At 45.5% G+C, this 24,997-nt stretch overlaps 1 protein-coding gene across 4 annotated transcripts; it reads right to left on the reverse strand.

Annotated features, from left to right (window-relative positions):
- Positions 1 to 346: 346 nt before the first annotated feature.
- SLC10A1 (solute carrier family 10 member 1) lies at positions 347 to 24,997 on the reverse strand. 4 transcript variants are annotated; one of them, XM_058567212.1, is made up of 6 exons: positions 24,555 to 24,997; positions 23,475 to 23,967; positions 11,615 to 11,825; positions 4,813 to 4,991; positions 3,063 to 3,259; positions 347 to 888 (listed from the first exon to the last, which is right to left on the reverse strand). In XM_058567212.1, the coding sequence occupies exons 2-6, from the start codon at positions 23,828 to 23,830 to the stop codon at positions 782 to 784; spliced, it is 1,050 nt and encodes a 349-aa protein (XP_058423195.1). In that variant the 5' UTR covers positions 23,831 to 23,967; positions 24,555 to 24,997; the 3' UTR covers positions 347 to 781. The 4 variants fall into 4 exon arrangements, with proteins under 4 accessions (XP_058423195.1, XP_058423196.1, XP_058423197.1 ...); XM_058567213.1 differs by lacking the exon at positions 24,555 to 24,997 and adding an exon at positions 24,352 to 24,538; XM_058567214.1 differs by lacking the exon at positions 24,555 to 24,997 and having other exon boundaries at positions 11,615 to 11,753; positions 23,475 to 24,538.

The following is a 24,997-nucleotide window of genomic DNA, read 5'->3' on the forward strand; positions in this document are numbered from 1 at the left end:
TTTGAGGGAGCATAATGTGAAAACCACTGATACTTAATGAACTGGGGCTAGATTATTAGGTTAGTGAAACAATTCTGTTGATATTTGTGTTGTTTCCTGGCTTTTCCTTGTTAAAGTATTTTCCCCTTCTACTTTTGGGATTGCATTCTACAAAAATGTTGTCTTGTTTCATTACGACTGGGTTTTTGAGTTTGTCTTGTCTAATTGCCTTTGCGTGTTATCATGTCTGCTTTTGTATACTTGGTGTCATATTTGTGTTCTCAGGAGCTTTGATCTCAATAATGTCAAAAGGGAAGGAATGGGATCTGAATTTTTAAGAGTATAAAGGACATCTGAAGTCTACTAATCCTACAGCGCTCTGAGCATTTATTTCCTTTTTGTGTCACAAAACTTGGAACAATATTTGGGTAATTGATTTTAGGTTAAAAAAACCTATTTATTGACTAATTCAGAAATTGCCTTCTATATACTTGTCAGGAACTGTTCTAGAGATGCAGGGGCACAAAGATAGTTTTGGTTTTTGCTTTCATAGGGCTGTCAATGAACATGTGTGTCCTTTTGTTTTTTTTAAACAAGTATCAAAATTCGAAGCTTGGGATAGGTGAGGCATTTTGGGTAGACTCTCTTTGTCTTCCAGGCAAGGCTTGAGGATTCTGATAGTTCCGGCTGGAAATGCTGGGGAAAGACTCAGATAACTACTGGTGTTTCCTCTGCTCTCTGAAGTTCCCACACATCCCTTCTGAATTGCCTTCTGACCAGAATCCAGGCCACTGGACGAAGGCTAGGCTGGGCAAGGGGAGCGTTCCTCCTGTATGTGGGTGCCATTTCCCAGAGCTGCTGGAATGATTTCTTTAGTTGCGGCAGCTGTGTAGATCATTTTTGTTTTATCTGTGAAGTTGAAAAGGGTCAAGAGTGGGGAAAGAAAACAGTAGTTATTACAAAGCTTGTTCTACCTGAAAGACAAAAGAATATCAACTTACCTCTAGGGTGTGCTTGTGGTTTTGTTTTGTTTTTTCCTATATCTTTACCATCTGTTTTCCCAGGAGTTACTCTTAAAGTCTAAGGAAAGATTTGCTTTCACCTCAGCATTCCTAATGGTAACGCTAGTAACAAAAGGTCTAATATAGCAGAATATTGACTTTTCATCATCCCATCTCCAATTCTTTATACATGCACTACAGTAGGGGTGTTGAGTTTAAGCAAGATGTTGCAATTTGGGATCAAGGAGTGGGCAGGGAGGAAGAAACTGTAGGGAAGTCTTCCAAGCTGAGTTTCAAGGTTCCTCCTCCCCCCATTTTTTTGGTCTACGCCTTTTCCTGCCTACATGGATGTGGGCAAGAGCTGTGTAGATAGGAGTTAGGGTCCACCTTTCCTGTTCCCCCATCCCCCCATCTCTGTAGAAGGGTCCAGGGGTTAAAAGCACAAAATTTGTGACAGATTCTTCACCCTGACCACTGCTGCTTGGCCCCTTAACAGTCCATAAACTCCAAAGCGGTAAGTTGTTTTCACTTAGTTTTGCCACAGAGGTCTTCTGAGGTGCTTTGTGAGTGAAGTTATTTTTAGGTCTTGAGAGCCAAAGACCCATGATTAGAATGTGGCCCCTTGAGGACACTCCAGGCCTTTCTGGGACTGAAACTGCAAGCTTGGGCACCTGGTTGGTGGTTTCAGCAACTTCTTCCCTCTCTAGCGTTTATTTTTTTTTCTGTAAGAAGGTGGAGACTTCAAAGGACAAGAGGTTTCTTGAGTTGCTCGCAGATAAGCATCAGACTAGATCTTTTCCACGACTCCACTGTAGGTTTTTTTTTTTTATAATTTTATTTATTTATTTTTCCCCCAAAGCCCCAGTAGATAGTTGTATGTCATAGTTGCACGTCCTTCTAGTTGCTGTATGTGGGACGCGGCCTCAGCATGACCAGAGAAGCGGTGCATCGGTTCGCGCCTGGGATCCGAACCTGGGCCGCCAGCATCGGAGTGCGCGCACTTAACCGCTAAGCCACGGGGCCGGCCCTCCACTGTGGTTTTTAAAGCTTATAAAATGGTTCTGAAGTATGTCAGCTATTTATCGATTTCTTTGTGGTTGCATGATAACCAGGATGACACTTGAGCTAATTGTAAATCTGTATTTGCTTGTATAAGATACTGAATTCCCCCCAGGGGAAGTTGCATCTTTCCCTTAGGGTGTAAATCAGTCCCCATGGTCCTGCCTGGAAAAGGTCTTGAAAGGGGCCCTTAGTTAAGTTCCAGTCAGTTGAAGGATTTGATAGATTAAGAAGAATATACTGATGTTTAGAGTTAGAAAATACTGAAATATGTTACCAAGTAAGGTTGAGTTTCTTGGTTTGAAAAAACTGAAAGATTTGGGATTCAAGTCCCTTTGAGGAAGGGGCTCAGTGGGCTCCCTTGAGGTTTGATTACATTTTGAAGAGAATGAAATGCTCTGAGTGTCTTGGAAAAGGTACTCATTGGCTAGGAAGTTATTAATCCAGTAGTAATCAGATTAAAGTATAAATCATATTAAACTAGATTATTGAAGTGATAGTTACTATTTAATAAGATTATGCTTGGGTTTTCTTTACTGTGTAACCAGAATTGGAAGCCCCCTTTTTTGGATTCTGGGTTATTAGACTGCATGCTTTTATGTTTTCCCTTGTATAGGGGTGCCAGTGGTACTGGGGCTCTGAACTGGTTCCAGTGAGAACCTAGTCCTAAAGAACGCAGAAACTTCCTGAGCTCTTGTGAATAGGGGCCTTTCACACACTGTCTCACAACTGTCTAATGTCCACGATGGTTCTGTCTTATTTCCTTGTCTGGAGCCCGATGTGGTCTCCCCAGTTAAACAAAGCAGCCCCAAATCACCTCAATCCCATGAGGCAAACTCCATCCCCAGTTGATTCTACCGGCAGAAATGGAGTGCGTTAAAGAAGGAGCCTTGGCTCTTTGAGGTCCCTTCCTACTTCTTGGTGCTACCTGGTTCCTAGTGGCTTAGTCCTTGCCAGAAACTTGCTGGCAGGATCAGGTTCAATATGGGAGCAGAACTCAAAGGGGGATGATGCAATACTCACTCTTGGAAGGCTTGATTTTCTCATAGCACCAAAAGATGGCGATGAGGAGAAGCCCTTCTCCAAGCTGAAAAATCATGTAGAGGAGAGGAAAGAAGAAAAGGGGTCCGATGACGTCAAGGGGGAAGGTCACGTTGAGGATTGTGGAGCAGAGCTGAACGTTCTGGCATCCGGTCTCCATGCTGACAGTGCGTCTGCACCTGTGTAGGTTAAAAAAACCCAACTCCGTATGCCTTCACGGAAAGAGAGATGGTGCAGCCTCCCCAGCCCATCTCCTTCCTGCGAGATACTCTGAAGACCCACTGAAGAGTCCAACACAGGAAGAGGGAAGTGAGCCTTGTATGTAGAGTGCATGTGGTTTCAAGAAAAGTCAAGTTGACCCATGTCTTAAAATCACAGATCCAGCCTTGTGGAAGATGGTGACTAGGAGCTTCATGTCAGGGAGTTTTATGAGGATTTTTGAGTAGGTTGGAAATCGATGATTTGTCTACTTTTGTGAGATTATCAGATTAAAATTTGGAGAATGTCTGGCTGGTGAGAGTTGCAAGAGAGGTGTGACCCTGTATCATTTGTTGGCCTGTTATGTTGAGTTTACATATAGGACAATTACAGTTTCAACACAGAGTAGAAGACTGAAATGTCTGGGGTCCTTGTCCTGTTCCCAAGTTTCTAGCTCTGACATCTTTAACTCCAAAACACATGATGATTGGAAAAAAACCAAAAAACTTAATTCAACCCCGTTATCCATCTTTGTAACACATTCTCTTGGTTTTGCTTTACATTTTATGGGTTAAAGAATGAGATGTTTACATTTAATGAACACATGTTCAATTCACTGAATTGCAACTAGTGTATTAAAACAGTTATTATTCACTAAAAAACCCTTGAGAGCTGTCGCAGTACATTTGTTAAGAGGGAGACTACTGTGATGGCACTTGATGCCGTGGCCGTTTATTATTTGTATCACTCTGTTCGTGAAATTGGACATCAAGCGGTCGTTGGCAGCCTTTTGACTCTACTATATCACCATGTGTTACATTGTGTAGTAGTTTGTTCTTTATTAGCATGTTTTTTAAAATGGATAATTATTTTTAAATTGTATTTTTAAAACAATTCGGTGTTTTTTGGCAGGGTTGGGGAGCTAGGGTGCTGCTAATGTGTCGACTCCTGCATAGCATTTGTCTATGGCTGGAAAGAGGAAAAGTTCCTGAAATGTGGTGTTGCTCTGTATTGACAGGTCGCCTATGTTCCCACACCAGGCTCTCAAGTTGTCTGTTCCTCTAAAGTAGCAGCTGTGTTCGTGAACTGGGTTAGATTATAGCCAAGGTCCACAGCTACTTCAGTTCTGAGTGCCACTTACTACAGCTGGCACCCAACCGTGTTTTTGTTAAGACTAAAGCCTAGGCAGGAAAGGTATATTATCAACACTTGTCATGATGACATGGAGCTACCCCAGTGCCGTTAGCTACCAGGGAGTTGGGCAGGAGGTGGAATCTAGGCTCTGGAGGGAGCATTTTGCCAGGAGCTGCTGTTCTTTGGATGCCGTTGCCTTTGGTCTCTGGATGTATGTTTCTAACCCATTCAATACCTCCCCTCTCCGATATTTGTCACAGCCCAGAGTTCCTTCTTCACTTGATGCAGTTGAACATATTGGTAGGAAAGTGCCTTCCCCAGATCTCATATCTTGTCCTTTTCCTGAGAGACCAGGACAAGAATGAGTCCTGTGGGACAGTGGGCCTAAGGCAATACCTACCGTCCATTGAGGCAGAAGAGAGCAGAGAGCATGTAGCCCAGCAGGAACCCGATGAAAGGCATCAGGGAGGAGATGGCCAGCAAGTGGGGCATCATGACAAACAAGATGCTCTTGCCCACATTGATGGCCGAGAGTGCTGTGATGGCCACGCTTAACAGAAGCATGGTGATCATCCCTCCCTGTGGAGGAGGACAAAAAGAAGAGTCGTGGGGGGCAGGGAGAAGCAGAGGTGGGTGGGGAAGATTGGGTGGGCATTGGAGGTGGAAAACACTTGAATAAAAAAAATCTGTTTGAAGTGGAAGGCAATACAAAAGACTTGCATCTTTCATTGTTTTGGGATTTTTATCAGTAGCTAGGAAGCTTCTTGGAGAACAGAGACCTGAGTAACCTGATTATAGAGATTATCTCTGTTACTAGAGATTCAGCCAAGCACAGCTTTGCTTGCGTCTCTGGATAGCAGGTTTTCAGTGAAGTACTGTGGTTGTGAAGAAAGGAGACTGTTCAGTCCTCAAAGTGATCCTGTGAATTAAAAGTTCTCTTGCAGAGTCTATCTCTGGAGCCTGTGTACACAGTCTTACAACACTGCCATCACTCCAAAGATTTTGGAACTCATTAGAAGTTATTCTTAGAACCTGTCATACTGGTCTGAGATACCTCCGTTGCAAGTGGTAACTTACCCGTTTTAGGATGAATTTGGTGTTTGGAAATTGCCAAGAGTCATTTGAAGCGAGGCTGGTAAACAAAGCGGGTGATCAAGTCAGGTAATGTGGTTTTAGATCCCAAATGATGTATAACTGTAAAGGGATGAGCTTACTCGCTTGAGGGACCTGCAAGTTGGATATGAAGGAAGATCCCCAAAGGAGTTTCAAAATGTCTTGGGTAATAACGTCATCGTTGGAAACTGGGTCCATCCTTGCCAGGTAAGCAATGTGAAAGCAGCTTTCATTATGAACAATGGGATGTTTTCATTAAAAGTTTATTTTGTAGTTGTATCTTACTGTTTGAAATTTTCAGTAGGTAGATTTATGATGAAATTACAACCTTAAGATTTTTCAGCATGTAACAAGGATGCAGGCCTTCAAAGTGCACCTAAATTTTAGAGAACGACACACTCCAAACTGATAAAATATACGCACAAATTTAACGCTCTTTGTCCCTCTCATTTTCTGAGTAAAGGAATATATAGCGAACTTTTCTTGAACTTAGCACGTTATTTTGTAATGGTTATATGGGTTGGTTCACTTTCCAGTTCATTCAAGTGTGGTATTTTATATTTCCTAGTACCATTTTTAAATGTTGTGGTAAAATACATATAACACAGAAGTTGCCATTTTAACCATTTTTAAGTGAACAGTTCAGTGGCATTAATTACATTCACAAGTTGTCCTGGTAACATTTTAACATTTATATTGCTCAGACTTCAGCTGCACGGTTTTGCCTTTCTGTGTTTTTTAATCCATGTTGCATCTGACGTGATTATATGAAATGTCCCCGGGACCAGCTAGTGGTCCTGTCTCAGGCGAGGAAGGACTTGTACAGATCTCCTCAATTACCACCTTTTCCAAGTTTTATTGAAAGACTAAGTGGTGGGCCCCCCAGTTTGCCCGTGCATTTTTAATTGATTTCACCTTTTGGTTTTGTCCTCTACCCAATGACCGGCTTTTGCCCCCATCGAGAGAGTGTAATGGATAATGTGGGGGACATTGGGCCACAAGAATTGCCCACGAATCCAGAGGCCTTCTTTCTGTGTGTGGGCTCTCACTCTCATTCCCTCACTCTCCTCCCACTCTTGGGGGCTGTGGAGCGGTTATGAGCACAGATGGTGGTGTGACCCAGGTGTGAAAGCTGGCTCTGCCGGTCTCCGAGTGTGTCAACTTTGGCGAGTCATTCAATTTCTGTGGGTGAGATGGACAGCACAGGACCTGACGTGAGAACCACTCACTAAATTGTAGCTCCTGTCATTACTCAGAGATCAAGGAGAGGAACTGAACGTCCCAGAGTTTCCTGTCACTCTCAGTCCTGCCATCTGTGGAAATCTTACGTCCACAACCTCCTGCTGAGACAAAGGCCATAGGTAGTTGCTTCTTCATGGTCACTGTGTTTTGTACTGCCTGACTTCACTGCCCTGTCATAGCTGATTGAAGCCGTGAGGAGTGTCCATTCATGAGCGGCCAGTACATCAGCTTGTGGTGACCCAGGAGATGACCTGGCCTAAACTCTTCCCACAGAGGTGGCCCTACACAAGTTGGTGAATGACCGAACTGATCAGATCCTCTCATTTAAGGAGTTTGCAGAATTACAGAGAGGGAAGCAGGAGCAGAGGCAAGTGTTAAAAGACACAGCAGCTTGGAAGCAGCAGAAGCCACAAGCCGGCAGAAGCTATGAGGCAGCGAGTCGGGTCAGTTCATCAGGAGCAGCAGGGATGGGAAAAACATAGGTAGACTGGTTGAGTCCGTGTAATGATGGGATCTTTGTTAATGAGTGGTGGATGGCTTGTGGTAAAAGTGGCTCCTGGGGGCCGGCCCTGTGGCTTAGCGGTTAAGTGCGCGCGCTCCACTACTGGTGGCCCGGGTTTGGATCCCGGGCGCGTACTCATGCACCACTTGTCTGGCCGTGCTGAGGCTGCGTCCCACATACGGCAACTAGAAGGATGTGCAACTATGACATACAACTATTCTGCTGGGGCTTTGGGGAAGAAAAGGAGGAGGATTGGCAATAGATGTTAGCTCAGAGCCGGTCTTCCTCAGCAACAAGAGGAGCATTAGCACGGATGTTAGCTCAGGGCTGATCTTCCTCACAAAAAAAAAAATGGCTCCTGGACTGTGCCATGCTCAGATACATCAACCTTTTAACCTTGTATAACCCTTGCGTGGGTAAGTTCAAGTGTTACATGAATTGCTTTTCCAAATGGCATCCCTGAAATTGTATTTTGTATCCAAATGTGACCTCCCACTAGGGGCTGCGACTGATGCAGCAGAGTTTGAGCAGATATCTTCTGGCAGAGTTAATTATAGAAATTGGGTAATTTTGATTTGAAAGTCTCCAGGAGGGTTAAGTGTGCAAAGAGACTGGGACGGTTGCTCGTTTTTTAGCTTGTAACTCAGTAAATTTTATGAAACAGGGAGATGAAAGATGAGCATAGCCCTCAGCCATAAAAGCAAGGAAACCTCAGCTTTTGCACGTTGACCACACGCTTGTCTGCATCCTCAGGGTTTGGAAGTATTTGATAAATGGGGCTGTTGACCTTCTGGTTGTTCAACCCTGGGTTGAAAGTGGGTCTAAGGTACACCTGTGTTTTGTAGATCACCTTGTACGCGGTTCTTTGTTACAAGTCTTTCCAGCCAAGGCGTTTTAATGTTTTCTGGGGTCATTTGGACTCTTTTTGCTGTTGAATTGAGTAGTGGATGTGCAACACAACAGGAACAGGAGACTGATTAATAATCCTGGCACTGCCAAGAGCCTTCCCTGGGCTTCAGTTACTCTGTTTATAGAATGGGAATAAGGCAAGAGACTGAACTTTATCTTGAAAGCCTTTCCAGCTTTAAGATCTGAGTTCTGAAGAACATTTTTTTTTAAATTTATTTTTATTACTTTGTTTATTATTACTTTTTATTACTTTTTTTGGTGAGGAAGATTGGTCCTGAGCTAATGTCTGTTGCCAATCTTCCTCTTTTGGCTTGAGGAAGATGGTCCCTGAGCTAATATCTGTGCCAGTCTTCCTCTACTTTGTGGGACACCACCACAGCATGGCTTGATGAGCGGTATGTAGCTCCGTGCCCAGGATGCAAACCCGTGAACCCTGGGCCGCTGAAGCAGAGTGTGCAAACTTAATCACTAGGCCACTGCTCTGGCCCCCAAAAGAACACTTTTAATTAAAGTTATTTTAAGGTAAAAAGGAGGCATATGTTCTTATATCAGTGTGATTAGCAGTGTGAACTTGGTCCTTGGTTTTCTCACCTATAAAATGGGGAAGGGCAGAGTTGCATTAAATGATATCAAGGGTCACTTTACATTTTTATATTCTGTGAGTTTTTTTTATCCCTGTACCCGCCAAACTATCTTGAATAAATAAAATGGACACAAACACATTTCTGGTTGGTTGGTTGGTTTTCTGCTAATGTGGGGAAGATTCCAGGTGGAGGAAAGGGCATATGCAAAGAGAAAAGAGCTGAGACTGGAGAGGTCATTTGAGACCAAATCAAGAAAGGCCTGAGGAGCCACGTGAAGGAGTTGGAACTCTATTCTGGGGAGAGTAAGGAACCAGTGAGGGGCTTGAAGCAGTGGAGTGAAGTAACCGAGTTTGTACTTTGCATCTCCACCCTCAGGGTAAGACTGGGTCAGGGAGCCACGTTAGAAGGCTGTTTCAGTTGGCTAGTGAGAGAGGATCGCTGCCTGAATGAAGATAGTGGATGCAGAGATGGAGGAGAATGGGTGGACTCAAGCAACAGAAGGTAGAATTGAAAGTCACTGATAGGTGGGTGTGAGTGGGGGGAGAGAGGGACGTTGAGAATGACTTTCCAGTTTCTGACCGGCAGTTGGGCCCATCGAATGCCATTTGGTGAGATAATCCCAAGAGGAGGTGAGGAGAAGAGTAGCAGACTTGAGGAGGAGATGATTTTAGTTTCAGGCATACTGAGTTTTAGAGCTCTGAGATATTCAGGTGGGAAGATTTGGCAGTTAATAAGTGGATTCTAGAGTCAGAAGAGAGTTGAGGGCTGAAGAGGCTCTTCTGGAAATCGTCAGCTTGTAGATGGTCATTGAGGTGGACCAGATCTTGCAGAGGGGAGATCCAGGGCTTAGGGAAATCTGGCAAGAAAAGCAGAAAGCTTGGGCTGAACGCAGAGAAGTAAGCTTTATCAGAGGAACTCACAAAGCAGTGTGAAAAGAAGTTCCAGAAAGGTGGTAGGAAAGCAGGAGTGCTGTCACAAGCTGAGGGAGAAGGCTTCTGAGAAGGAGACAGTGGTCAGCCATACCAAAAGCTGCTAAAAGGTCAAGAATGAATTGAGAAATGTCCATTGGATTTGGCAAAGAAAGTGGAGCCAGGTGGTCATCAAGATGGTGAGTGGATGGGAGACCAAGGAGAGAAGAGTGGGATTCGAATACCGGAGACTAATTGAGGGCCTGGTCACTTGTGAGAGCAGCCCTGGTGGTGGTGTGGTGGAAGTGGCAGGTGTGCGAGAGGCCGTGGGTGTGGGGGAGGGGTGTTTCCCGAAGTGTAGCTAGGAAGGGGAGGAAAGAGGAGTGTTGGCTGGAATGGGAGGTGGAGTCCAGTGAGGGATTGTTTTGTTTCTTTAAAGATAGGAGAGATGTGAACCTGTATTAATGCTGATTGTGAAGAACAGATACAGAGACAATTAAGAAATGAGAGCTAGGGGTCCAGCCCTGTGGCCTAGTGGTTAGGTTTGGCACGCTCCAGTTTGGTGGCCTGGGTTTGGTTCCTGGGCGCAGACCTGCACCACTCATCAGCAGCCATGCTGTGGCAGCATCCCACATACGAAACAGAGGAAGATTGGCACAGATGTTCGCTCAGGGCAAATCTTCCTGAGCCAAAAAAAAAAAAAAAAGCTGGTGGATGGAGGCTGTGGGGGTGGAGGGCATAAACAATAAAAGGAGGTCTCCAAGAAGTAAAGGTGGAGGGAACAGAAGATACCATCCAGAGGTGAGGTGAGGTGATCAGCTGGGAACAGGAGGAGGAATGACTTTCATGTCTTCCAACAGGTGGGAAGGGGAGCTGTAGCCAGGCATTAGGATTGCGCCAGGATAAGGGCAAAGACCACCCTTGACAATAGTAGTGTGAAAATAAAAAAACCCTGAATACCTGACTTGCAGCTTCTTTGTCCCAGGCCCAAAGTTGCTGCCAAATCTTGGGCTTCCAAGCAGCATGCCCTGTAGACCAGCTCAAAGGCATGGCTCCAGGGGCAGAGACAAAACAGGCCCTCAGGATGTCAGGAGGCAGAGTCCTTCCTGAGGACCAGGATCGAGCCCTGGCCCTGGGGGATGAACAGGGAGCCAGAGGGGAGACTGCCAGGGACTGAGCTCCAAGGTCACAAAAGTTGGCAGAGGGACCGTAGCTGTACTCCAAGAGTCTGTGATTCTTCCAAGAGCAAGGCAGTGGCATGATGCCCCGTCTGTAACCACAGCACTTCCCCAAATCCTCTGGGGCCCTACTCCATTCTCCCTCCCACCACACCCCTGAAATGCGGGGAGTGCGTACACCACCTCTTCCCCTCCTTTCTTCTCTTCTGTCTTATCTGGTCAGCCAAGTTTACCCTTGTCCCCCGTCTGAACTCCTCTATTCAGGCTTCTCCCCAGCCTGACCCAAATCCAACCCTTTCTTCAGGGTCTGGGTGAGGCCTGTCCCCTCCTGGAAGCCTTCCTTGACCACCGGCCCTCACTAACCTCACCTCTTTGTCTTCTTTCAACACCTGATTGTACACCATGTTGGATCTTGCTTCTTGTGTTACTTCACTTTCTGCAAATATTAGACTCTCTGAGCACAGTGAATTCTCAGAGAGTGTAGCATAAAACTTAGCATCTGGTAGGTGCATAATACAAGTTTATATTATTAAGCTAATGATTATACCTTGTAGTTGTGTGGGATGTTTTCCTTTTTTTCTCTCAGCTTTTCAGAAATATTCTCACGTTAGAATCCCATGAAGTAGTGTACCAATAGCAGACCTTTTTTTTTTTTCTTAAACGAACAAGGAAACTGACACAGAAAAAGCCCAAATGACTTGCCTCAAGCCATACACTGAGAGGATGGTGGTGTTCTTGCTCCCTGCCCAGGCCCCCAGAGTCTTACCTTGACGATATAGCGTGCATAGTGTGGCCGTTTGGCATTGAGGAAGATCCCTATGGTGCAAGGAATGAGAACCAGGATCAGTGATATGACAATGCCTCCATAAGGTACCTTGTCCTTCAGGTCTCCTTCATAGATCCCCCTGGAGTAGACATACAGGAGGAGGGGCATCATGCCCAGGGCAAAGAAGGTGGAGCAGGTGGTCATCACGATGCTAGGAGGGAGACATAGGAAGAATGTAGAGAGCCCATTAACGCAGATTATTTTGTTGAGTAGCTGCTATGTGGCAGGCGCTGTGCTAAGCGCTGTATGTACACTGCTTCATTTCCTTTTCCCGGTGGCCTTAGGAGGTGAACATACTATCTCCTTTTTGCTGATGAGAAAGCTGAGGACTAGAAGAGTTGTGACTTGCCCAGGATCACACTGGTAGCAATGGCCAAGGCAGGATTCAAACCCAGGTCTGTCCAACTGCTTCAATCCCTGTGTGCTCGTTGTGGAAGGAGCCATTCTGATCTCCTCTGTCATAGAACTCTTTTTCTCCGAGCACTTGTATATGCACCACCCATTTTGAAGAAAGCTGACTATGTGATCCCATGGCTCTGACTACAGCCCATTGGATCATAGAATAGCTGCTGTCCCACAGTTGCTAAGTGCCTGCCTTACAGCCTAGGGGGTAGCTGGAAATAGTGGCTCTGTCCGACTGAGATAACAAGGAATAGCTACATAAAGAACATTTTCTTTCTTGGGGAGTTTGAAAATGAGACACAGTGACAGAACACTTGGTCTTTGGGAGTAGGTGGCATGGGAGGGATGGCAGAAGCCAAAAACCGTGCAAAGAAAAAGCAGTAAACAGAGGTCTTGGTTAGAAGGACTGTAAAAAGAAATAGCAGCAAAGCAGTAGAAACAGAATAATTGAAGGACCATAATGGTGCAGTAGTAGAGAAGGCAGCAATAGTGGCCCATTATTGAGTAACTGACAAGATAACCATCAGACCTGCTTTGTATCTTGAATATTCTATTCTGTTCTTGACTATTCTAGTCCCCAACATTGATATTTTGTTCTTTACTTTCTGGTTTATCCTTACATTATTTAAGAGAAATTGAGTGTGAGTCTCAGAGCCTGAATAATATCTCCTCCCGGCTCTAATTTATATCCCCATTGTCCTATTACCATTTCCATTTGGAATCTATTACATGTTAGTCCCAGCACCCTGTGTAGGGAGAAGTCCTCCAGAAAGACCAACTGAGAGAATGAACATTCTTGGATTTGTGGACAGTCACGTTACAATATATGGCTCTGGCTTCCATTCCAGTGGGAAGGTTAGGGGTGAGGGCTTGGCAAGACCTCAGGAAAACCACACTAAGTGTGTGTCCCTCCTGAAAGTCCTATCCTCTATCTACACTTCTTCATTGTTTCCACAGAGGTGAAATATGGTTTAAATGAACATCAAGTATGGCCTAGACCAAAAGGTCCAGAGTGTAGTCATTAAGCATAGCAATAGGTAGAGGTATCACCAGGGATAAGAAGCTGTCAGGGGTGAGGAGAGACCCTCAAAGAGTGTTGTGGACTAAATCATGGGAAAACCCTCCCACTATGAACACCTAAAACACTTACTGAGTTAGTAGGAAAGTAAGGGAGATTTCCAGGGACCAGAAACAAAGAATGCAAAGTAGTTAGTGGGCGAGCTGATGCTGAAGCTGCAGTGTGGAGGGGGTAGAGGGTGGAGCATTAGTCTTGGTAATCTGGAGGTTTTAATACTCAACGGAGGGACCAGAATTGAGGTCTTAGGCCTATGAAAAGAGGAGTGTTGAAATCAAGAAACCAAGAATAAAAGGATTATTGAAAAAGGAAAACATTTAATTATCTCAAGGGTCAAATATGAAATCATATTGGAAAAAAGAAAATATTTGGGGGCCGGCCCCGCGGCTTAGCGGTTAAGTGCGCACGCTCCGCTACTGGCGGCCCGGGGTTCGGATCCCAGGCGCGCACTGACGCACCGCTTCTCCTGCCATGTTGAGGCAGCGTCCCACATACAGCAACTAGAAGGATGTGCAACTATGACGTACAACTATCTACTGGGGCTTTGGGGGAAAAAAAGGAGGAGGATTGGCAATAGATGTTAGCTCAGAGCCGGTCTTCCTCAGCAAAAAAAGGAGGATTAGCATGGATGTTAGCTCAGGGCTGATCTTCCTCAAAAAAAAAAAAAGGAAAATATTTGGAAGAGAATAATAATACAACACATATTTTAATTTTTTTTCCCCCAGAGCCCCAGTAGATAGTTGTACGTCATAGTTGCACATCCTTCTAGTTGCTGTATGTGGGATGCGGCCTCAGCATGGCCGGAGAAGCGGTGCGTCGGTGTGCTCCCGGGATCCGAACCCGGGCCGCCAGTAGCAGAGTGCGTGCACCTAACCACTAAGCTACGGGGCTGGCCCGTCAACACATATTTTAAAACGTGGGAAGGTGACCTTGGATTAAGCAATGGTTTCTTAGATGTGACACCTAAAGCACAAGCAACCAAAGAGAAAACATAAATTTGAAGTCATCAAAATTAAAAACCTGTGTGCTCCAAAGGACACTATCAAAAAATTCTCCCATGTAATGGGAGAAAATATTTTCAAATCATATAAGGGTCTAGTATCCACAATATATAAAGAGCTCTTACAACTCAACAATTTAAAAAACCCCAATAACTCAATTTAAAAATGGGCAAAGGACTTGAATAGACATTTCTCTGAAGAAGATATACAAATGGCCAATAAGCACATGAAAAGATGCTCAATATCATTAGTCATAACAAAAATACAAATCAAAACTATAACGAGATACCACTTCGTACTCACTAGTATGGCTACAATAAAAATGATGGACAATAAGTCTTGGTGAGAATGTGGAGAAATTAGAATTCTCATATGTTGTTGATGGGAATGTAAAATGATACAACTGCTCTGGAAAACAGTTTGGCAGCTCCTCAGAAGTTTGAACATAGAGTCATCATATGACCCAGCAATTCTACTCCTAAAAATGTACCTAAGAGAATGGAAAACAATCAAGATATCTATCAACTAATGAATGGATAAGTCAAATATGGTATATCCATACAAATGAATATTATTCAGCCATAAAAAGCTATGAAGTACTATTACATGCTATCACATATGTGAGTCTTGAAAACATTATGCTAAGTGAAAGAAGCAGAAACGTAAAAGGGCACATATTATATAATTCTGTTTATGTGAAATCTAGACAGCAAGTAGATTAGTGGTTGCTGAGGGCTGGGGTGAGAGAGGAATGGGGAGTGACTGGTAATGGGTATAGGGTGTCTTTTTGGGATGATGAAAATGTTCTGGAATTAGATAGTGGTGATAGTTGTACAACCTTGTGAATATACTAAAACTACTGAATTATACACTTTAGAAAGGTGAATTATATCTCAAAAAATATTCATTAAAAACATCTGGGATTAATTAAGAGGATCAATTAAACCAAGAATAGGTTTTTCACAAAGTCCAATCAAATAGACACCCCTGGCAAGACTAATCAAGGAAAAGGAGAGAAGGCACAAATTGATAATATTAGGAATGAAAAAGAGTACATAATTACAGATACAATAAAGATTGAGAGTCATAGAAGAAACCAAGGGCAGTTTTATGCTTTAATTTTTCAGTTTAGATTGAATGGACAATTTCCTGGGAAATATAATCTACAAAAACTAACTCAAAATGAAGCTGAAAACCTGAAGCAACTTAGAATCACTAAAGATATTTATTTATTTATTTATTTATTTAAAAATGTAAAGAATCCTTGATTTATTTTTAAGATTTTATTTATTTATTTATTTTCCCACCAAAGCCCCAGTAGATAGTTGTATGTCATAGTTGCACATCCTTCTAGTTGCTGTATGTGGGACGCGGCCTCAGCATGGCCAGAGAAGCAGTGTGTTGGTGCACGCCCGGGATCCGAACCCGGGCCGCCAGCAGCGGAGCGTGCACACTTAACCACTAAGCCACCAGGCCGGCCCATAAAGATATTTAATAAATAGTTTAAAATCTACCCTCCAAACCCTGCACAATGTATATTGTTTTACAGTAGAGTTCTACTAATGTTCAAAGTATCGATAGTCCCAATATTATAAGAGAGAGAGACCACAAAAAGGGGAAACATGCCCCAATTTATCATATATGAATAGTATAATTTTAGAATCAAAGCTGGAAAAGGACATTATGAGAAAGGAAAATTAGAGGCTATTCTCTCTTATGAACATAGAAGCAAAAGTCATAAATAAAATATTAGCAAATGAATTTAGCAATACCTTTACCAAACAATACAATGAACTAGACAGCTTTACCCCCGCAATGTAAGAATGGTTTAACATTAGACAATCTACTGATATATATCACTATACTATCAAATTAAAGAAAAAAACGGTATGATTGTTTCATACATGCGGAAAAGGGTCATTAAACAAAATCCAATGTTTATGCATGATAAAAATTAGCACGCTAGCAACAGAATGGAAATTCCTTAACCTGAAAAGGTTATCTACCAAAAATCTACAGCAAACAGTAAACTTAATGGTGAAAAACTGGAAAGCTTCCTTTAACGAGAGGAATAAAGCCAGGATACCAGTTGTCATCACCTCTTTTGTAAATTATACTGTACATCGGTCTTTCCCAGCACAGCAAAACAAGAAATAGAAAAGGCATAGGAGTGGGAAAGGAAGAAACTAAACTTTCATTATATGCCAATGATAGGACTGTCCACAGAGGAAATCCAAGTGAATTTCCATTATAAGGAGTACATAAGAGAATCTATGAGGTTCTGAATACATTAGCAATATAAAAAAATCAGCTGGGTCCCGATATGCTGGGAAAAATAGTTAGCATATAAATTTTTTAAGAGGATACCATTTATACTATTCACAAAACTATAAAATATTTTGAAATAAACCTAAAAGAGATATGCAAGATCTTTATGAAACAAATTCTAAAACTTCATCAAAAGGTATAAAATAAAGCCTAAATTTAAAAAAAGTGATACCATTTTCGTGGATGGGAAGACTCAATATTATAAAATGGCCTCTAAATTTATCTATAAATTTAATGCAAGTTTAATCAAAATTCCAGAGATACTTTTTGTAGATTTGAGATCTAACCCCAAAATTCAAGTGAAGGAGAAAAGGGCCGAGAATAACTAATATAATTTTCAAGAACAAGGCAAGGGGACGTACTTTTCAGACATCAAGACTTATTATATCGTCATTGTAATTAAGAAAATGTATGGTGCAAGGTAGCCACATAGACAGACACAAACCCATGCACATGTGTGAAATTATGAGAGAGACGACAGTACAAATTACTGGAGAAAAATTCACTCAGCAGTACTGGGACTTTATTCTTATGGAAAAGATAAAATTAGATCACACCATACATAAAAATAAGTTACAGGTTGCTTGAAGATCTCTATGTAAAATGCAAAACTTTAAAACTTTTCAAAGAAAATATAGGGGAATATCCTCATGACATTGAGGGTAGTAAAAAATTTCTTAAAGAAACCCAAAAAACATAAACCGTTAAGGAAAAATATTGGTAAATTTGACTAAAGTAAAATATGCACTCTGTATTATAAGACATCATTATCAAAGTGTAAAGACAAGCCCCAAACTGTGAACACACCATCGCAACATATCTAAAGAACCACTTTACAAATTAACAAGAAAAACACAATAGTCCTACAGAAAAATAGGCAAATGACATAGTTCCAGAAGAGGATACCCACATGGCCAATAAACATATGAAAAGGCACTAGACCTCCCATGAAATCAAATTTAAAACCACCATGACCCATTTCACTCTCACCAGATGGCAAAAATTAAAAAGTCTGACAATTCCAAATACAGATGAATACATGGAGAACAGGGATCTTCATATACTGCTCGGGGAAGTGTGAAGTGGAACGACTTTGGAGACTTATTTGTTGAAGAAGCGTGAACCTCACGTCCCAGCAGTCTGCTTTTTTATCACACACACACTCACACGTGAGCACAGGGGGTCATGCACAAAACCATTCCCAGCAGCAAAATGTGAAATCCACATAAATGTCCGACAACAGGAGAATGGGTAATTACAAGTAACTACACCGCAGTTCAAATGCACGAAGTAGCTATTTTATTTATATGCCTATATCTCAGAAAAGCAAGTTGTCAAGTGATATAATCAGTATGATACTGTTCATATAAAATTTAAAAACTTTCAAATACAACAGTGGATCTTGTTTATGGATGTGTACATAAGTGGTAATAGTATAAAAGGGTCACGGTGGAAGAGCTGAACACCAAATTCTGGAAGGTACTCCCTTTGGGGTGGGTAGAGGCGGATGGGATTGAGGAGGGGCACAGGGGGCTTCAGTGCTAGCTATTGATTTCTTCTTAGGGGAAAAGCCACACATAACTTGCATGCTTGTTTTGATGTCTGGAGCGGAGGAGTCGTGCTTACTTTGGCTTGGCATGACAGGGGTTTTGGCATTTGCTCTGGGACTTGGTATGCCTTGTGCACGCGGGTGTGTGGGAACCACGCTCCCAGACCTCCAGGGACCTCCTCCACATGTGCAAGTGCTGGGCGCTGGATGGGACGCCCATCTCCTAACTTGCTGGCATTTGTGACTGTCGTGATCCTGAGTTGCCCCTGAGGGGCAGGGATGGGAGGTGGCTTGTTCAAACTCTAGCTTTGAGATCAGAACCTGTTCTGTAGTAACATGGCTGGATTAGCTGCCTCTCAGGGAAGAAGGGGACCAGGGGAAAGGAGCACGTTTGGTTTTCTGTTTATCCTTCCTGCTTAAGTTCTCAGAGCACTGCATACACCTGCTTTTGGACATCTGTATGCCCTGTTTGAGGGATGGGTTTTGAGTGCCTGTCAATAGCGGCACTGGAGGCAGAAGCGGAGGGAGCTGTGAGGGGACACATCAGAGTCTATGGTGAAGTGAGAAACTTCTGGGAACCCGAATGGCTTCTGTCTTATTCTGGTGGAGAGACCTGTGGGAGTCCTTGGATTGTGTCCAAGTCTGTTGTCCCCACAGCCATTGGCTCTAGTTTCTGCTGCGGGCCAGGTGGGGGGAGCAGATAAACTGGAGGGGCAGTGAAGGCGGTCAGAGGTGCACAGTTCCCTGTGGCGCTCTCTCCTCCGTCCCCAAGGAGCCAAGCTCGCTTCAACGTGGAGGGTATTTTCTCTGGCCCGTGGGTCACTTGCATTTTTTGGAGCTTGTCTACCGGCATCCTTGAGGAGGGAGCCGCCATGCCTGCAGCTTGAGGTTCATCTGGTGGCCCAGCCTCCAGGAAGGTGCCCGCCTGCCTGTGATGGCGGCTGCCCCCAGACTCGCTCCAGCTGAGGCAGAAAAACGGGAGGAGGGAGCCTGGGGCTGGCTCCAGACACGGCTTTCCCACAAATTCTGGGAAACCTCTGGCAAGTCCCCGGACTTTGGCTTCCTCGTGTGTAAAGTGGAATCGGTGCCTTCAGATTCCTCCCTGATCTAAATGCGAAACAGCATGGTGTCGTGTTTAAAGAGAGGTCTCAAACTGGTGGCTTTGAGCTGCATCTGGCCCTTCGACATCTATAGTTTGGCTTGCACAGTTTTAAAAAATTTTGAATGAATTGCCAATATTTAAAGATTTGGAGATTTCACTCAAAAAGGGAGATTCTACCTTCTCTTGAAAAGCGAGAAGCTGTGGCGGTGGTGGTCCCCGCTCCACAGAACACCGTGGCGGAGATGCACGGCACCTGCCCTGGTGAGGGGCCCACGCCTCCCAGGCTGGCAGTCAGCTGCGGTTGTTTACGTACGCGCCTGACCCTGAAGGTGCTTGAGTGAAAACACAGGCTTTGGAGCCCCCGGACCTTGGGCAAATATACTAACCTCTCTAATCCTCACCTCTAAAGTGGGGCTCTTTCCAGCGCCTTCTCACAGGGTGCTGATGAGGATCTCATGTGACGTGCGTGCTGCAGGGCCTGGCTGTTGTTTATTATCGGTATCATTACCGTTGTTATAACACACGTAACAAGTGGTCCCAGAGGAACTCCGATTGGAACTGGAAGTCTGGCAGCAGTAATGACAGAGGATGAGATTCACGCTCTGCCAGCGAGGTCTGAGGCACGGCTTAATGTGCATGGGAGGGTCGTCTGTGGGAAGGGGCTTTATGGCAGAAGGCGGCCGTCCCAGCAGAGCATTATCTCTGGCGGGGTCTAGGCAGAAGTGACAGTCCGCACGTGCGCAGACAAGGAGGCTGAGCAGGAGAGCGTGAGGGGTCGCGTTCCTGAGTCGCTGGAGGCTCAGGCGGTGGGGGCCCCGAGACTCAGAAGTGCAGCTGTTACGGAAGAGACCTTCTTGGCACCCTCTGGCTGAAGAGGCTGGGACACCAGGGCACTCACACTTAAAAACTCTGCCAGTGTCCCTTACACTGTCCCACCCTGCTCTGCTGCTTCTGTAGACTCACAAAGCCCTCGGAGTAACCCACCCCTTCCCCGACACCCAACTTTCTGCATTCCTTCTACAGCGGAATTAAGATATAGTTCGGGTTTCTGGGGACACAGAGGCTTCGATGACCTTGTCCACAGGCCAGATCCAGACCGAGGGCTTGCTCTGCAGCGGGAAGGGTTTGGATTAGATAGAGGGAAGCACTTCCTCGCAGTGAGGTGGTTGAACATTACATATGTTCCGGTGGGAGACTATACAAGCCAAGCCTCCTCTCTGTGCCTCTCTTCCCATCGACTACCTCAGAGAGGGTGGGATCAGAGGGATAGAGTCCAGAGTTTCTCAGCTGGCAGGTCCTGGTAAACCCCAAGTATCACTCATTTTTTCATTTAAAAATCGGCCCCAGAGGCCAGCCCCGTGGCTTAGCGGTTAAGTGCGCTCGCTCCACTACTGGCGACCTGGGTTCCGATCCCAGGTGCGCACCGACGCACCGCTTCTCCGGCCATGCTGAGGCCACGTCCCACACACAGCAACTAGAAGGACGTGCAACTATGACATACAACTATCTACTGGGGCTTTGGGGGGAAAAAAAGAAAAGGAGGAGGATTGGCAATAGATGTTAGCTCAGAGCCGGTCTTCCTCAGCAAAAAGAGGAGGGTTAGCATGGATGTTAGCTCAGGGCTGATCTTCCTCACACACACACACAAAAATCTGCCCCAGGCAACAAAAGACCCCGTATAGTTAAAGCAATCTTGGAACAGAAGAACAAGGCTGGAGGCATCACAATCCCTGACTTCAAAACATACTACAAAGTAATAGTAATTAAAACAGCATGGTACTGGTACAAAAACAGACTCACAGATCGATGGAACAGAATTGAAAGTCCAGAAATAAAACCTCATATCTATGGGCAGCTAATCTTTGACAAAGGAGCTAAGGACATACAGTGGAGAAAGGAAAGTCTCTTCCATAAATGTTGCTGGGAAAACTGGACAGCCACTTGCAAAAGAATAAAAGTAGACCGTCTTCTTTCACCATACACAAAAATTGACTCAAAATGGATCAAAGACCTGAAGGTGAGACCTGAAACTATAAAACTCCTGGAGGAAAATATAGGTAGTACACTACTTGTCATCAGCCATAAAGGGATCTTTTTGAATTCCATGTCTACTCAGACAAGGGAAACAAAAGAAAAAATAAACAAGTGGGACTTCATCAGATTAAAGAGCTTCAACAAGGGAAATGAAACCAGGATCAAAATGAGTAGAGAACCCCCCAGCTGGGAAAAAATATTTACAAACTGTATATCTGACAAGGGATTAATCTCCATTGTATATAAAGAACTCACACAACTGAATAACAAAAAAACAAACAACTCAATCCAAAAATGGGCAGAGGAAATGAACAGACACTTCTCCAAAGAAGATATACAGATGGCCAATAGGCACATGAAAAGATGCTCAACATCACTAGTCATCAGGGAAACGCAAATCAAAACCACACTAAGATACCATCTTATACCTGTTAGAATGTCTATAATCACCAAGACAAAAAGCAACAAATGCTGGAGAGGCTGTGGAGAAAGGGGAACACTAATCCACTGCTGGTGGGAATGCAAACTGGTGCAGCCTCTATGGAAAACAGTATGGAGAGTCCTCAAAAAATTAAAAATAGAAATACCTTATGATCCAGCTATCCCACTACTGGGTATCTACCCAATGCACCTGAAATCAACAATCCAAAGAGGCTTATGCACCCCTATGTTCATCGCAGCATTATACACTATAGCCAAGACATGGAAGCAACCCAAGTGTCCCTTGACTGATGATTGGATAAAGAAGATGTAGTATACATATACTGTGGAATACTACTCAGCCATAAAAAAGACAAAATCATCCCATTTGCAACAACATGGATGGACCTGGAGGGTATTATGTTAAGTGAAATAAGCCAGAAAGAGAAAGACAAACAGTGCATGATTTCACTCATATGTGGAAGATAAACCAACACAAGGGCAGAGAAAACTGTATTGTGGTTACCAGAGGCAATGGGGGTGAGGGGTGGGCACAAGGGGTGGAGGGATGCACTTATATGGTGACTGATAAACAATAATGTACAACAAAAATTTCACAATAAAGGGGCCGGCTGGGTGGCGCAGGTGGTTGGGTGCCCGCGCTCCGCTGCAGTGGCCCGGGGTTCGCTGGTTTGTATCCTGGGTGCGCACTGACACACCGCTTGGTGGGCCATGCTGTGGCGGCGTCTGATATAAAGTGGAGGAAGATTGGCACGGATGTTAGCCCAGGGCCAGTCTTCCTCAGCAATAAAAGAGGAGGATTGGCAGATGTTAGCACAGGGCTGATCTTCCTCACACACACACACAAAAAATTTCACAATAAAAAAAAAGAAAAAAAAAATCGGCCCCACGCCCACTTGGAATCACCAGGAAAGGGTTCCTTACTTGGCTGGTTTCCTTAGTAAAGTTCAGCTAGGGGCAGAGTGCTGACAGACATAGCAGATGGACTGTCTGAATCCTCTGCCCTACCTGGCATAGCATGGTGTCTCCACTGAGGACCGAGCCAGAGGACACTGAGCCTGAGACAGAGGCCTAGAGAAAGGCAAGAGCTTCTGCTGGTGCTGCTGGAACCAGCTGCTGCTGCTGGAAATGGAGCAGGTCTGAAACGGCCTCACTCTGGCAGGTGTGCCCAACCAGAGTCCCACCTGTTTGGAAGGACGGGCCCCTGCAGGAGGGAGGCTTCACTGATTTCTGCTGTAATCACTACCGGCTGGGCTGAGGTGATGCCCAGCATAACCTAGACAGGGGCTGGGAGACTCTTTGATCTGACTGTTGTGTATTTGCCTGGAAGTGTTTCTGCATCTGATGGGTGGATGGGGGATGTTAGGGGAAGATATCCCACATGGCAGGATGGTTGGGAGTATCTTTGGAAATTCTTGCCTGTTCTGCAGGAATTGGAGGGGCTCATTTGGTTCCAAGCCACCTTGATCTCCCTGGAGATGTTTGGGACCAATCTGCACCCCCTTTTAGATCTCTGGCCTCAGAGCAGACAACTTGCTCACCATTGTAGGCAGGCAGAATTCTCCAGAGGCCCCATTGGTTTAAATCAGTCTTCCTTCAAGACAATCCTTGTGCCCCACTTGAGACACTTCTGGGAGTAGGGGAGTCTCTAGCTTGGCCCCTTGGGCGTGATGCATAAACCAAGATGTACCCCAGCCCCTGCTCCCAGCCCAGCATAAGATCTTGACAATAAATGCCTGACACTCCCTGCCCTAGCATTCGCCGAGCCCCCACTCACTCCCTCTCCTGGCTTTAGCCTAGCTCTTCCCCTCAATTGTGACATCTCCAATCGTGTCCCCAGGCTCCCCCCTCCTCACCCGCAGGCCTACCTGAGGTTCATGTCCCCCTTTATGGCCAGACTGAAGATGTTGGACAGGTTCCCCCCCGGTGAGCAGCCACAAACCAGGATGGCCAACGCCTCAACGTTGTTCAGCCGGAAGACCTTGCCCAGTGCAAAGGCAGTGAGGGGCATGATGCCATACTGTGCCACCAGGGCGATGGCCAGCCCCTTAGGCTTCCAGAAGTGAGCCTTGATCTTGCTGAACTCCATGGTGCAGCCCAGCGAGAACATGACGATGAACAGCATGAGCACAAGGATGACGCTCAGCGCCAGGTCGGTGGGGCGCTTGCCGAAGTTGGGTGGCAGGGTGAAGTTGAGTGGGGCGGATGCATTGTGGGCCTCCATCCTCTTGGGTGGCAGCGGAAGGCCGAGGGATCCAGCACACGTCTTGCTCCTCTGCTGATTCCCTTCCCTGCCTGGTCCTTGCTGGATCCTTCTTCAATCACCTCCCAGGGTGGAGTGTTTCAGGACAAAATGTAGCTCTGGGCAAATAGAAGGATTATGCAACCGGCCTGCTATTTCTCTGGCTGGGGCCCCAGAGGGGAGAGAGCCCAGAGCCTTATCTGCCTGTCTGCCCTGTCTCTCCGGAACTCCACCACCTCTGCTGCCTTCCTGGGTGCCCTGCACACTCCTCTCTTACACATTGCTGCTTCCGGGGCAGGAGGGCTGAGTTCTCTCCTTCGATAGCCACTGAGCACGCCCACAGACATTCTGTTCCTGGGGACCAGTCCAGGTCCAGCCCTTCTTGTGCTCTGCTCAGTCCCTAATGCCTTAGTTTCTCATTCAGGGGAGGGTGCCCTCCCCATGCCCAGCGGTCGCCTTTATCTGCCCCCAAACCCACAGGAGTGAAAAGAGTTGAGTGTTACCTGAGTGAAGGTAGCATATCCCAAGGGGTTGTGGGACAGAGTAGGGGCAGGTGTGTCGCTGGCCTCCAGGAGGCCATGAATCTTCTCCTGGGAGATGAGAGGTGCCCGTGTCCTTCTGGCCTGTGTTGGGGAAACCCCTGTGCCACCCCCAAACCTGGATGGTACAGGTCCCAGGGTAGGGGCACACTCGCCAGCACTCTTACCTCCAGAGGGAAGAGCCTGTGGGATGGCTGAGGGCTCTCAGAAGGCTTTGGGGCTCTTTCTCCAAAAGGCAGCTCTGAGGGAACCCTGGCTGTGGAGGTTTGTTTGTGCCCAGACTCTCCAGCCAGCCGCCTGAGGAGCCCCATCGCTCTGGAAGCTTGCTGAGAAGGAAGCAGGAATGCACGGGCTTTTCTTTTCCGTTTCCTGACTGCTCTACTTTTGCTCTGCGCCTGTGCGTCTCAGACTGGGAGCCCGGCTCTGGCTGGAGCAGCAGAGAGAGAGGGACAGGCCCGCCTGGGGCAGGCACAGCCGTGGATGCATGGCCGTCCTGGGCCTCCCTCCGCCCGTCCCAGCGGCAGGAGTAGTACCTTCAGAGGTGGAACAAGGCAGCAGTCTTCAGAAACACAATCGTCTCGTGGCTGGGTTGGAACCCACGAGGTCTGGG

This window comes from Diceros bicornis, chromosome 24 (assembly GCF_020826845.1).
Source record: "Diceros bicornis minor isolate mBicDic1 chromosome 24, mDicBic1.mat.cur, whole genome shotgun sequence".
Lineage (NCBI taxonomy): Eukaryota > Metazoa > Chordata > Mammalia > Perissodactyla > Rhinocerotidae > Diceros > Diceros bicornis.